A 15,949-nucleotide genomic window follows, 5' to 3' on the forward strand; every position below is an offset into this window, starting at 1 on the left:
ACTCAGAGACACCAATGAGCTAGAGCAGACTGACATCAGATCTTGTGCTAGGTAAAACTTAGTGAATGATGATGGGGGTATCAGTCTATGGCAAAAAAAGTGCCAGGCAAGCACTTTAGGAAATGTGAAAAACAATGAAAACAAGTTTTCATTGCAGGGGACCACAGTGAAGTTCGAGTAATCATTTGTGTTTTTGTTTATCACAGTATGACTTGATTATATTTTTTTTTTCTTTAAGCATTTAAAATACAAACTGAGTTTACTCTTTAACACTGAGATTTCTTCTATCTTTGCAGTTTGCCGGGAAGACTCGTACCAGTCGATAGTCTCATGTGCTGCTGTAGTACTTACCCCTGTAGAGCCAACAGTGGATACAAGGAAAAAAGAACAGACAATAATGCCCGATGTGTCTAAACAGTGAGTTATTCAAATAACATGATCTTTTACAAGTGCAATTTAAACACCAGGCCAGATTCTTTCTTGTGGATATGCATATACACCTCCTTTCTGTTTCCTCAGTGGTTACATAGGCACTTCCAAAAGCAGAAATTGGCCTCAGGCTAGGCTGCTGCTTTTGTTCATTAGCCTACCTTTTTTTCCAAGGCTTTTGGTAATGAGGTATATAGAGGGAATGGGCATTTATATGCTGAGAAATTGACTTTTTAACAGGCTTAATAAGGCAATTCTTTTTGTTTAAATAGTCCTTTCATTCTCACACAGTTTTTCTAGTCAGTAGTTGATTTTTAGAAAGAACATAATTCCTAAATGCTCTGCTCCTCTGATATATTTCAGTATTTTTCAGTACTTTTGATGCTGTGGTATAAGATATGATGGCATCTTCAAAAGTGTGGTAGCGATCTTCCAAGGAAATTCTATTTAATTAAATAGACTGTAGTTTGATATCTTGCATTGGATGAGAATCATAACCACAGCATGTGCAGTAACATTTGTCTTGCAATACCAGGCAGGATGGTTGTTTCTTAACAACTGAGTCCTTGGAGAATGAAAAGACCTTTTTTCGTTAAAAGGAAGAAAACATAACGGTAAATGCTTTACCACAACACAAACTTGGGGTCTGCACATTTTAAAGTGGGGAAGGTAATTAAAAACATGACAATGGATAATACGACATCATTATTGGTCCTTACCATTTACGTTAGTTTTCCGCTTCTGTGGGTATATACAAATTTAGCTTTGAACTTGTCTATAAAGTCCTAGCTTGCATGCCTATTACTGTGAGAAAATGAAAACATTCCCCCCCCCCCCCCCCCCAAAAAAAAAAAAAAAACCAACAAACCCAAACCCCAGGACCCCGAAACACCACTAGTGGATTAGATTAGATTAGATTAGATGGGATGTGATCTTGGTACAGATCTATAGCTTAAGTCTGTATCTGACCGTGGCATCTTTTTCAGTCTGGTGATCAACCCATTTCATCTAGTGTACCTGTACTTAAAATTTAACACAGTATATTGCCTATCATTTAGGTATTATTACAATGACTTAATGTTTGAAATACTGTTAGCACCTCATTATTCTAGTGTTTCAGTCGTATGGCGCGCTGAATACTAAGGGATTAGAAAGGCAATGGGCTGCAAAATACTATGCTGAAATCCAGAATAATTTTTGTGGCTAGTTCAAACAGCATAGTACATTTTTGCCTTCTCTCCACTAAAAGGAAAGCTTGTGCTGTTGTTTGATTGGCTTTTTCCTCTGCTATCAGCAGTTCAGCATTTCATAACCCCTTATGAATTCAAAGTAAGGAAACTCCTGTATCTGTTTAGCATGTGCTTGAAAGCTGAGTGATGCCACCTCCTAGGTTTTCTTTTCTACACCTTATTGGTGGTAGCAAGTATATTAATCTGCTTTCTGGTGTGCTTGTTTTTTTTCATTACAACCTGACTAGTGATATCTTCTAAACACATAGACTTAAATCATGCTTGTCTTATGTACTCAGAGGTCTCAGAAACATGCTCTAACCCTAGCTACTCTTACAGTTTTCACATCTAAAAATATGACTTGTGGCTCTGGAATTCTTTCAAAAAGAAACAAGCTTGTGCTTAAGCAGATTAAATATATTTGAACTTCTTCACATGAAACAGCATAATTGTATTAGTATCTTTAAACCAACATTTCTTACAAGTATATTGGAAATGAAACAGAAACATCTTGCTGGAAAACTTTTGCATGTTATTAGAATGGGAATTCAGTAAATATTGTTGAAACCTTCAAAGTCATTGTAGGGGTGTGAAAGCATACGGCTTCAAGAAAATCTTAAGCATTGTGAAACATCAGCATACCTTTCACTTCTCTCATTTCACCCTGTGCTTTCTACATGTAGATCATTTTCCCCATATCTAGTTTTAATGGAAGCAATACAGATCCCAATTCCTGTGTCTAAATTTCCCAGGTCATCTCTCTCCAATGTAAACATCAAGCAAGAGGAAGCCCTTGGCAAATGTTGAATTCCATTGACTTGAGTGCAGGGCTGATCTGCACAGGTGAATTATAATTATTTGTATTAGTAATTACCTCTATGGAAGTTAACACTGATGATTTGATTTTTATGCTTACCTTTGTGCACCTGAATGGTTTCGATGTATACCTCCCAAAAGTGTGCGTATCACAGAGGGCTTGAGTGGTGGCCAGCCATTGAGGTCTTGTAAAGAGAAGTTGCTGCCTCCAGGGCCTTGGACAGAGTATGTTTAGAATAACTAATGCTTTGTAAAACTACATAAGGATTTTGGATTACTACATGTGTAATCCAAAACAGATAAAATACATATTAATGATAAAAAGATGTTAAACAGTTACAAAAACCTAAAAATAATTATATTGTAAACCACAGTGGAATTATATCCAGGACCTTCAGGACACAAGAAACTGTTAAGTCTGGGCAGGGAAAAAAAGAAGCCTTTAATGTGAATTGCATAATATTTGACTGATGATGTTATTTTGTCTTAGAAAGAAACTGTTTAGTAGCTTTAAATAATGTACTGTATTTGCTTACTATAATTTTATTGTAAGCACTAAAGAATCGTGCCAGAAGTGGTAACAGCAAAGCTTAACGCTTGTTTGAAGTGTCAGTGATTAGGTGTTATCAGGATTGGAGGAATAAAAGGCCAATTTTTTCCCCCTGTATTTTTTCTTGGAAGCTCAAAACATTTCATCAGGAAGTAATTCCTTAGTGATATCTAGGTAATTGCTAACTCTTGTATGCTTGTGCACTGGGCAAAATCCGTACCTCATTCATTCAGAAGGAATGCACTTGGCTGAGTAATGTGATAGACACAAAATAAGCAGAGAAGGCTCTGGCCAAGCAAACATCATACCTTTAGCAGCCTGGGAGTGACACCCCTGTCATGCTAAGAAGCATGAAGGAACCTGTTTGGTAAAGCTATAGCACCTGCAGAAGGAAGAGGAAGTCCTTGTTTAGGTGCTTTGGCCATTATTCTGTGTTGCCTTGAAGGCTGGTAAAGTGCAAAAAGGGTTTGCTGCTTTTCTGTAAATACGTGTTTTGGAACAGAGGAATTTCTCTGTTTTTTTTTTAATAGGAGAACAATGCACAAGACTTCTTGTTTTCTGCACTTGGCAAAGCACGCTTTCAGTACGCAGCTGGCAAGAGCAAGAGCACCCCTTTGTAGCTTTTGTCATTCCACTCCATAACAGACTGTGATGCAGAGAAAATATATAGTCTGAATGTCAGTGTGAGGTCAGGATGAAAAACAAGAAATATGAGCTCTACCTTACTTCATCCTCTGGGCCCTCCACTTTGTCTAGGATTTTGCATTAACTTTGTTATATTTTGTAGAAATACAAGACTTAAAACCCTCATGCTGTCTTAACAGTTTAAGTTATCAAGGCCTCTTTGTGTTGCTGTAGTGATAAATCAGTCAGTTGCTCTTGAAGATGCCCAGATGCTAAAACAATTTGAACATTTTGAACAGTGTATTCTCTTTGCATAGTCATAATTTTAGTCCTTCCTATCTGAATTCAAATATAAATAAATCAGCTGCCAGGACAGAGCAATGACATGAGGAATCTTCCCTTTCATTTCAAGTTCTTACAAGGGAGCATGGGAAAGGAGGCATAGCCCATTGAACTGGGTGTTATGCTTTAAAACAACTTACCTTCAGCTTCTCTGGCCAAACTATCAGATGAAAGCTACAAGGGGCAGTGTGGAAAAAGAAGTTTCTCAGACACATGTGTATCTGAGCAGACAATGTTCTGCTGCTCTGTGCTGTTCATGTATAAATACAGAAAACTATTCATGTGCTGCTAGTGGTTGAAAACAGTAGTGAAATTCAGGTGCATCATTTTACTTTATGGAATGTAAAGTTAAGCAGGTGCTTATGTACTTCATTTGATCAGTATCTTTGGGTAGGACTGCCCTGCAGTTCAGAATAGCAATGGCAACATGTAGCCCTCTGAGCTGGCCAATTTAAAGCTGTTTTGTACATTTGTACTTCAGCTGCCATCACATTTCTGTTTTTTTTGTTTGTTTGTTTTGTTTGTTTGTTTTTTAAGATATTATTTGCTGTTAAATTGTTTTCAGAGCTACAGATCTTGTTATGTCATGAAGCAGACACAGTAATTTGCCAACTGTTTTCGATGTCAGAAATATTTTCCTGAGCTTTAGGGAAAATTTCCAGATGAAGATCTTAGGTAAATGATAGGACAAGAGGTAATGGTTTTAAACTAAAAGAAGGTAGATTCAGACTAGATATAAGGAAGAAATTTTTTACGATGAGCGTGGTGAAACACTGGAACAGGTTACCCAGAGAGGTTGTAGATACCCCATCCCTGGAAACATTCAAGGTCAGGTTGGACAGGGCTCTGAGCAACCTGATCTAGTTGAAGATGACCCTGCTTAGTGCAGTGGGGTTGGACTAGATGACCTTTAAAGGTCCCTTCCAACCCACACTATTCTATGATTCTATGGTTCTAAATACTACAGCTCCTTTGGCAGTTCTTCAGACTCTTAAGAATCAAGTCAGATTTTTCTTCTGGTAAATGCATGAATGGGCCTATGTAATGAGTCTTTTCAGTATTCTGTCTGTGCCAAAGCTGTTTAACTTGTACCTTGCTACTGTACTTACCTGAGCAAGTTTCTTATGGATGAGTTCAAATGCATGAGAAGGCTCCTTGGAGTCACAGTGACTAGCTGGGTGCTTACTGATGGGAAACAGGGTGGTAAGTGGGAGAATTACAGCTTTAATGCCATTCTGTACTGTGCTGTTTAGTACAGATATTCAGTTTGGCATCTAGGAAGGTTTTGGTGCATATATATCTTATACTTGCTAGCTGAAGTAAGTATATTCCAAAATGTAGGAGCTTTTTTCTCTCTGAGATCTTCAAGTTGTAAAAATGTAATTGTTACATCTGAAGACAGTGGTGATCTTTTCTGACTCTTGCAGCCTTGCCTAATTCCTTTCAAAAGGAGTTCAAACCAAGCTGATAATATATTACTCTTCACTTATTTTGGTTGCAGATTTTCTTTACCTTTTTCTCTCCCCCTCTAATTTTTTTTTGGTATTTTGATAAAACTCAGGGAAGACATTTTTTCCCTCAGAGTGACAGTGTTGTTATTTTAGCTCTGTAATTTTTGGTGCTCCTTAGTGGTGACATGAACTGTGGTCTCTAGTGCAGCCAGGTTGTCAGACAGTGGTACCCCACTGCAAGATTTGTGCCTGCTTTGACAGTCCATTCAATAAGGCGTGTTTCGGTAATGTGAAAAATGAACGCTTTTCAGACTCGTTTGGACAACCTGATAAAAGGTGATTGAACTGTTTCAGTTTCCTGGATATATATGGGACATATATGCGCTATGAAAGCATGTGTCACTCTTTGGGTAATACGGAAAGTATAGGTTGCTCTGGAATGACATTGGTTTGAAAGCTGTGGTTCCAGTTCAGCTGAAGAACAGAAGACACATCAGCTGAATTACAGTATACTTTCTACCATAACATTTTAGTGATAGGTAAGAGGTAGAGCAGGTAGAATTCATATCCATTTCTTTAAAGCAGGTACTTTGAGTAAATATGAGCAATATGATTATGCTGTCAGTGGTCAAACACACCATTAAAATCACTTCCTGGACTAGTAGGAATCAAATATGTTTCCACAAGGGCCAAATACGTTCCCAGAATTGCTCGACACGCATGGGTACTGGAGGTCCTCCTCGGGGAACCAGCCAGGCCTGAGTGTCCTGAGCGTGCAGGCCAGAACGATGGGGTGTGCATGCGTGGGTCCAGGTCCCATCCGAGCTCGCCACAGGCTGCTTCCTCTGCTGTGTTGTACCACGTCTGCTCCCAGCACCCCTGAGGAGCACAGCCGTCCCTCCTCCCTGCCGCTCGTGCTCCTCGCAGGACCTACAATCCCCCGACTTTATGGGCCTTTGCTGGTGGGTGCGTGGCTCGTTCTCTGGGTAGATTTAAGGATGGCTAAAACACACTAATGTGTCCCAGACGATGGGAAATTTTGGTGTGCTGTCTCTTTCTCAGACCTGTGGAAACTAGTCATGCGTGCTGCCTGTCTCAACGGACAGGACAGATGCAGGTATTACTGGTGAGGAGCATGAGCTACCTTTCCTGTGACAGGCCACCTGCAATGGCTGGAAATCGCAGTGGATGTGCTTGGGAAGGTAATTTCCAGAGTATAGTAGGATGTTTGATTTACTTTAGGCCCTAGTGAACAGGTGGGTTTTGCGTGTTAGATATGCCTATACTTAACTAGGATATATAAAAGTCTCTGAAGAAACATGGGATGAACTGAATATATCTTAGTAATAGATGTCAGTTTCCTTTGATAAAGTTATGCTTAATGAAACAAAGGTGGTTTTATTTTTGAAAAAGCAAACATTTCTTTGAAAAAATATTTTCTGCTTGATTTTTGAATCATTAATCTTTGTACTGGCAAGAAGAGCATATTAAAAATATATAACTCTGGCTATCACTATGCAAAGAATTAATAAATACCCAAAACATAATCAGGGCAACAAACAACAAATTAACTCTTTGTTTAAAAGGCACTACTAAGCTGTTACATTTGATTAAAAATTCATTTTTGATTATTCTGATTCCCTGTCCCTCTGCAATAAAACAGAGAAGAAACAAACCGTAGCCCATGGCCATAACAATTCCATGGTCTCCTTGTACATCCTGTATTGCTTTTTGCACGTAATGGGAAAATGAGTTATTTTGCTATACTCATGTCTTCTCTGAAATGGGAAACATTTCAGAAAATAGGAAAAATATAATATTTACACTCCTTTTATTGTCTGCTATTCCCTAACCCTAACTAGCTGAAACTCCTACCTGGCATTGCCTCTTGTCTAGGCTGCTCAAATTGGTAACCTCTTTCTGATTGCTTTGAGGAAAAACAAAACAATAAACCAGACTCTGATTTTTCTATTTTTTTCTCTGTGTCTGGCCACTGCGAAAATGAAAATGGTTTTGTACAAAAAATTATAAAATAAATAATGGTTGTGCAAAGGAAATATAATTGCACTGCAAAGCGAGTATGGAAGAGCTTTGTATCTAGTTATAGAATGGGAGCATCATCAGTTCTCAAGTTCCTTCTCAGTCACAGCAACCAGAAATTTATAGGAAAGATTGACAGGAAAACAATCTACATAAGTATTTTAAATACCTTAGGCAATTGTTTGCAACCAAAGGATTAAGAAGTTCTGTACAGCTTAATTTGATCTTTAGTTGCAAATATTGAATAAGATGTTTTTTGAGAGCCACTAACTAATTGCAATTACAGCACTTAATATTTTCAATATTTTGTAGTTCAAGTCCTGTCTTTTCCTGTGTGGTGGTGAGTAATGCAGAAGGAAGAGGAATGATGGCAATTGTCCTATGAAGGAAAGGTGTTATGTAGATTTTGCCTATAGCCCTGCCAAGAAAGCTCCGATCCTTTGCAAATATGGTCATTGTTTGGAAAGCTCCCTCTTCCCTCTGAGAAGAGACTTGGTTTCTAATGGACAATTGACTGTAAGTGTTTCAGTCATTGTCCTTAAAGTATTACTGGTGTGACTGAACTTAATGGCATTTCATGAAAAGATATAGGGATGGAATGTTAAGCAAGGTTCTTAATGAATCAAAGCATGGAGGATCAAGAACACTATGGCATTTCCAAGTTGAGGTAATTGTTGTAATTTCAAAATAAGACCAGTGTGTTATATCATTGTGTAGCTAATCTTTATTAATAAAAGAAAATTCAGGAGATAAAAATGTGTAGGGATAATACAGCTCTGTTGAAAAGTGATGTGTCTGAGCTCCAAATGGTGAAAACTCATATAGAACTTTTGGAATCAAAATAGTTATTGTAATTTACATTGGCAGAAAGTATGACCAAAGCTGACTTAAAGCATTAGACTGTACAAACTAAGGACAATGCAATTGAAAACTCATATAGAACTTTTGGAATCAAAATAGTTATTGTAATTTACATTGGCAGAGAGTATGACCAAAGCTGACTTAAAGCATTAGACTGTACAAACTAAGGACAATGCAATTATAGTCATCTGGAATACAAATTTCCCCTGTTTCAGCAGCAAGCAATGGACAACATAACTGCATCAACGACTGCAATTTCTTAAATAGACCTGAAGTCATTATAAGAAAAACATTGTCACGAAATCACAGTTACATTTAGAAAATGGCTCTGGTTTAGCCTGAAGCAAGAATAAAAGATCACTTTGTTCCATTCACATCCCTAAACTTATATGCCTTTATGATACCATAATGTCTTTCTGATTTTGGCCATTACTCTAATAAGAATGTCCTTCAGAGTAAGATTATCCATTCATGTATCAGACCTGAGATAATTTTTTTATTCCTAAATTAAATTAAAATCTGCACATTCCCATGCATCCTTCTTGTCTTTGTTCTCTGTGAATCCTCATTTTCTCCACTGGACACTTCTGCAATAGTGGAAGCTTTAGTCATCTGATTTGGTCATCCTTCTTGTCCAGAAATTTCCCCAAAAGAAATACATCAAGATAAGTAATTTTGCAGTCTTTAGAGATCTTATTTGAAAAGATGCCAGTTGTCAGCCAGATAGATATACACAGGCAGGTGTTTAAGATGCACTTGGTTCAAGAGTGGAAATTTTATCCTGTGTGTCCTGTAGTGTTTAGAAGTTTCTGCTTTATTTACATTACTGAGAAGTATGAGTCAGACCACCAATATCAACCAAATCCCAAAATGACAGCCTAACACTCAGCAACCAAGAACTCTTCTAAGCTAATGGCCTAGAGTAATCATTGCAAAATATTCTTGGCATATACATTGTAATTAGAGCAATGAACCATAAGACACAGTTATGACTAGATAGGACATTTGTTTGAATTTGAATTTTGTGCTGAGATTTTTATTGTGTGGTGAAATGGGAATGATTACGTATATATCAAGACACCTTAACCTCTGAAGCAAGTCTAAAAGGAGATGTAGTTGAAATAAATAAAATCTTACCTAGTTCCTTGAAAAGGATGGTTACTGTAGGCAATGCAGGCAGAGATGGTTGAGAGGTTCTAGGAAGCTGAGCCACTGGAACAGGCTTAGGCAATTGAACATCAATTATTTTATCTGGAGATCCACATCTGAAGAGTTGCTGTTCTAAATTGTAGCATTAGTCACTTACAGGGTTTGTTATTCTGATAATATTATAATGTTTTCCATTATCCTACGTGGCACTGCCTAAGCCCTGTAGAGCACACCCATCGTCTGCTGGGATGACTGTATAAAGCCACTCAGACATAATGTCTTTCTGAGCCAGGGTTACAGCTGGGCATGTGGAAAATGCCTCACTCGTTTACTTGGGATTAAAAAAAAAAAAAAAAAAAAGTTCCCTGTGGAAAACAGACTTCATTTTCATCCAGCCTAAATTCATGTCCGACATAGACGTTCAGAACAAGCATCGTTACTCTGCCAGCTTCATGTATTAAAGGGGATCTAAAGTTTTTATTTAGCAGGTACTTATTCAAGGGGCTGAAAGAACTTGATCTTGGGGCAGCACAATGAAGCCTCAAAACAAACGCTGTGGTCTTACTGTCTGGTCTTTTTCCTCATTTCAAAAAAGCCATTTTTATGATAGTCTAAGCGTAAAGTTAGTTCATATGCACTTATGTTGTATAGTGGTTGTTAAATTTGTATTTCAATAATCAGTTCTTGTAGCATACTGCAGCATTTGGGAAGGCAATGTTAAATTCCATTGTTAACCTCAATGCCCGGTTTTGCCTAATGAGAATTTACAGTCGCAGTGAGACTTCACCGAAGGAACATGCTTTTAAAGTACATGACTGAGAGCTTTGGGAGAAAGCCCGTTTAATTCAAATGGGGAGAAAGAGAGAAGTGCCAGCCATGCCTATTTATTCTTTCTTCTTGTATGCTAGTATGTCCAAAATCTTGAAAGGATACAGAAGTTATATTGCTGTAAAATTGGGGCAAAAATATTTGTTAAACTTGACTTCATTGATTCAAGTCTGCACAAAATTAAGTGGAAGTGCTTAGTCTTAGGTAACCACTGCAGAAACAGAATTATACTTTCTGGTATGTAAAAGCATTGGCTGTTTCTAAACCATAATTAAGGTTCTGTGTGAGCCACAACCAGTGGTTGTATTTTATCTTCTCACAAGGATATTAAGGTCGGTTTGGGTCTGTACTTTTGTGTAGCAGAAACATCAGTCTGAGGTAGTGTTCTCTAAATGCTAAAGAGGTGTGGCGGGGGTGGTGGCGGGGAGAAGGGACCAGGGGATAATTTGTTTTGTAATTTAGAAGTCTGTGGTGTTTGTAGTAAAGTACAACCTCAGTTCTTACAAATTAGATTTCAAAGCATAATTGCAGCTCAAATATAAAAATTAATCAACTATGTTATTACTTGTGAACAATTAAAGCATCATAAAATGGAAAACAAATATGAAGGAAATATGCTTGTACATGTAATGCTAGGATTGCGAAGTACTTAATGTGGTTAGACAAATGCATTGTAGATTGTAACTAGAAAAAACAGATCAAGTACGTAGCAGAGATGTGTATTTGTTTCACTTTCACAGTAATTTAATAATATCTTTGAAGCATAACAAAGAACAGCATTTCTTGGTAATTTCTTACTGTCACTGGAAGGTGGGGGAAAGGAGGGATGTCAGGGAAAAACTAGGTAGATTTGCATTTATGATTGCATGGTGTAGCTATCAGACTACACTGTGCTGTTTCATAGCTCATTGTACACTTCCAGTGAAAACATCAGGTATTCTCTTGCATCTGATGAGTGAAAAACAATAGTGTTGTGATGGTGCTGTTATTGGTTTTATTTGAGGGGTTTTCTAAACCATGTATTTTGCAGAACTTTCTTAAAACCCATCATCCTGTGCAGTGGCTCTATTAGAGTTAACTTTGTTAGAAAATATACTACTCTGTGTCATATTGTCATGACTTAAATAGGAATACTGCTGGAGCAAATGTAAGTTCAATCAGCATACTGCTTAAATATATTGAAACTGCTTCATGGTGCTTCAAGTTGAGATATCACCCGCATCCTAGAGGGAATGAATTATGTGAAAAAATATATATACCTGCATGCTATGTTTCACATACCATCAGTGGGATTTCACTTTTTATTTTGCAAAACTAAATGGGGAGAGATACTACAGAAGTATGCATTATCTAAATATTAGTATTTCTAAGAGCAAGATTTGCTCTGTTTTGCATAGTAAAAAAGAGATACTAGAGAAAGGACAAAAATAATTTTAAGAAGAATCTCCTTACCCCAACATCCAGCTCCAGTTTGTTTTGTTCTTACATATTTTTTCCCAGAGGTAATGAAGATATAGAGGCGATATCCCTCTTACTCATCATAGAATGGTTTGTGTTGGAAGGGACCTTAAAGATCATCTAGTTCCAACACCCCTGCCATGGGCAGGGACACCTTCCACTAGACCAGGTTGCTCAAAGCCCCATCCAACCTGGCCTGGAACACTGCCAGGAATGGGGCATCCACAACCTCTCTGGGCAACCTCTTCCAGTCCCTCACCACCCTCACAGTAAAGAATTTCTTCCTTACATCTAACCTAAATCTACCCTCTTTCAGTTTAAAGCCATTACCTCTTGTCCTATCACTACACTCCCTGTTAAAGAGTCCCTTCCCATCTTTCTTGTAGGCCCCCTTTAGGTACTGGAAGACTACTGTAAGGTCTCCCCAGAGCCTTCTCTTCTCCAGGTTAAACAACCCCAATTCTCTCAGCCTGTCCTCATAGGGGAGGTGCTCCAGCCCCCTGATCATCTTTGTGGCTCTCCTCTGGACTCACTCCAACAGGTCCATGTCCTTCTTACTTTGGGGGCCCCAGAGCTGATCGCAGTACTCCAGATGGGGTCTCACAAAAGTGGAGTAGAGGGGGAGAATCACCTCCCTCAACCTGCAAGCCACACTTCTTTTGATGCAGCCTGGAATGCAACTGGCTTTCTGGGCTGTGAGCACACGTTGCTGGCTCATATTCCTTTTTTCATCCACTAATATCCCCAAGTCCTTCGCCTCAGGGTTGCTCTCAATCTGCGCATTGCCTAGCCTCTATTTGTGCTTGGGATTGCCCTGACCCATGTGCAGAAGCTTGCACTTGGCCTTGTTGAACTTCATGAGGTTCACACAGGCCCACCTCTCGAGCCTGTCAAGGTCCCTCTGGATGGCATCCCTTCCCTCCAGCGTGTCGACCACGCCACACAGCTTGGTGTCTTTGGCAAACCTGCTGAGGGTGCACTCGATCCCACTGTCTGTGTTGCGGACAAAGATGTTAAACAGCGCCGGTCCCAATACCGACCCCTGAGGAATGCCACTTGTCACTGGTGTTCACTTGGACATTGAGCCATTGACAGCAACTCTTTGAGTGCGACCATCCAGCCAATACGTTGTCGGCCACCATATGGGAGATATAAGACACCTACAGCATTAAAAAAAAAAAAAAAAAAAAAAAAAAAAAAAAAAAAAAAGGCAAACTGGGAAATGGGGAGGTAGGAAGCAGAGGAGGTAAAAGTGAAAGGACACTGCATCAACACATTAGGACACATGCAGCATTGGTGCAGTTGGATTGAGACATAAATTTGCAATTATAGTGCAATAAAGTTAAGCTGTAAAGACAAAATACTGTACCAAGCAACACTGAATTTAAAATAGCTGAATGCTGCAAAAATTATCTGTACGGTTATGAAGTGAGTACAAATAAAATTTTTTTCCTGTGCTCCAGGAGCAGGGTTAAACTCTGTTATACTGCAGAGATCAGCTGGCCAAGCAGCTTTTTGTCAGTAGTAACTGCAGTAGCTACCATGTAAAAAGTTCACTGATGTTTGTGAGGGAAGAATATTTTTTTTGTTTTTCTTTTCCTGTGCCATACCTGTAAGTATTTCATGTGTTTCCTGCACCAGATTAATTTACTAGGTCTTTGTGGATATGGTAGGATTTTACTCCAGTTGTTTTGATTACAAATGGTTCTGCTTTTGGTATTTTAATCCTCTCTCTATCATTACACAATGGAGTAGTATGTAACTTTTGTTGCACATGAAAAATATTTGCTCCTTGTACGTGTGTTGCAAATATATCTACCTATTAATAATCCAGATTTAAAGCTTCCATCACAGCAGCCCACAACGTCAGCTTGTGTACACCTTTAATAAATGCCCCCCCAGAAAAGAAGCAGGGAAAGAGAGGGCAGTGCTTGCATCGTAACTGTGAGGTGTCTTTTTCAGAAGCATGTACCTATACATCGAAGTATGACATAGGCTATAACCTGCAGCTCTCTCCCTTTTTTTCTCCAAGATCGGCTGTTTTACATGTTCAGCAAATCCCCCAGATTCCAGGAGGATTCCTGGGATGAGCAGGACAAGTAGGAGGAGGTAAAAATGGATAAGAGATTACTGGGAGTGAGCTATTGGGAAAAATGAAGGGAAGCACAGGCAGGGGAAAAAGAGGGGTAGCTCTGAGGTAAATTTTTCCCATGTTTTAATCAGTTATGCTTGTAACCTATACTCTTGGTAAAACGTTCTCTTCCCCTGCCCCCCTCTCTTGCAGAAAGCTTATAGGGTATTCACCCAAAAGTATGGTAATGTTCATTTAACTGTTGTACTGACCTACTCCTCCATCCCCAGCCCTTTATTCAAAATTTTTAATATTGTTTTTTTCAGGAGTATTCCAGTCCCACTTCCAATTATCTTTTTACTATGTCCTTTTGTATAATATACATCTTTATATACAATTTTAGTATGTGCCCAGGTTACTACTTTGGAAGATACTGATTTGAAAAGGACTCTTCTTTCCTGGCAGTAGAGGGTGCAGAGGTGAGAAAGACCTCAAATAAGAGCCACAAAACAACCTGGAATAAACGTTATGAGAACCAAGAATGAAAAGCATTCTTTTATTTTAAAATATATTCTTGTAGTTTTGATTGCATCAATCTAAATGTCTCGTGCGCGGAGTTTGAAGGCAGAAAAGGAGAAATGGAAGTCCTTTTTGACAGGTGAACTAAGTGGTAAGGTGATGCCAAGTTATTTTGTCTTACAATAGCCCCCTATTAATGTGGCTGTATTTTGAGCCTTATTTTTGTAATCCTATTTTAATCTTAATCTAATGTTGTAATCTTATTTTTCTATTCCTTGTCTGGACCTGAATAAATAGAACTAATTGATATTTTTGACTGGAAAAATTTAAATGTTATGGATAAACACTTTCAGAGATACAGTCTAGATAAACATTGCTATATTGATTATTTATTGTCAATTCTGACAAATTGTGTTACAGCACTCTAAAAGGTGCCACGTACCTCCATAGATAAATAAAAACCTACTCGTTTTCTTGTCCAAGGAACAGTGCATTCTATTTGGCATAACTAAAGGAGAAGCTATAAAATAGCATTTATGGGTCAGTGAGAAAGCACAAGTGTTCAGAAGTAGGATTACCATATTGCTTTCTAAATTCTGTGCTGGTGTTGTGGGAGCCAATATACATAAAAAATAGTGTACAAAATATATTTTACTTTAATATCAATCAGGTGGACTTGAAATGGAGTAATGCAAATATGATGTGTAATAATAAATACTATTTGTAATCGTGTTCAAGTTCTCTACTCTTCAACTGTGCTGCAGTTTAAAATTATACACTGCCATTAAAATTCAGAGAATAAATACAGTGCTGATACAAACCACGTTATCTTATTTAAGAAAGCTTAAGTACACAAATCGTCATTCTTCATTTATTCTCCCAGAAATTACTTCTGTTTTTTAAAGGTGTCACCTAAAACCACGAATATATTTAGAGAACTTGGAATTCAGTCCAAGTACGTTACAGGAATAAATCACAAAGCTGAGCCATAGTTCAGAAAGGAGTCATATCCCCATTCAGGAAGGGAATTTTGATATGAGCACTTGCAGTGTTTGTTTATCTGCATATTTAAAGTTGAAATGACTAAAATTCAGCTGTTCAAAATAATAGTTAATGCTTCCACCTTTGTGCTATCTACATAGTTATTCCTAAATTATTTTTTTAATGTGATACTACATAATGAAATACATTAAATGCTTTAAATTCCGAATTATTGAAAACGAACTTGAATTTATAACGAATGCCTGATAGACTTCAGGGAATCCATAATTTAGATGGCAACAGAACACGCTGACTCCAGCAACAATAACAGTTTATTCTTGAAAAGGCAACAATTAAATACATATAATAGAATGGTTTTGGTTACTATGGGAACAGTTAAAGAAAGGTTTTTCAGCATTACAAACCACTGTGTGTATACAAGAGAAATTATGTTCTTCTGAGTCAAAGAAGCTATGAAAGCTTTCCAAGGAAAAGACTGAATAATATGAAATGTTTGAAGCAAAAGCTTTTAAATATCTCTCTACAATATGCTGGTGTTTTTGTGTTCCCTCTTCAGCCTTTCCCCCCATTTTTCTGCCAC

At 38.0% G+C, this 15,949-nt stretch overlaps 1 protein-coding gene across 2 annotated transcripts in view; it reads left to right on the top strand.

Moving 5' to 3' along the window:
* Window positions 1-15,949, top strand: part of CCSER1 (coiled-coil serine rich protein 1) — a 723,061-nt gene that overhangs the window by 185,472 nt on the left and 521,640 nt on the right. For both annotated transcript variants that reach the window (XM_030016667.1, XM_030016693.1), the window contains exon 5: window positions 297-417. In XM_030016667.1, the coding sequence (XP_029872527.1) occupies window positions 297-417 (121 nt within the window). The remainder of the gene's footprint in view (window positions 1-296; window positions 418-15,949) is intronic.

Source organism: Aquila chrysaetos, chromosome 1 (genome assembly GCF_900496995.4).
Source record: "Aquila chrysaetos chrysaetos chromosome 1, bAquChr1.4, whole genome shotgun sequence".
NCBI lineage: Eukaryota > Metazoa > Chordata > Aves > Accipitriformes > Accipitridae > Aquila > Aquila chrysaetos.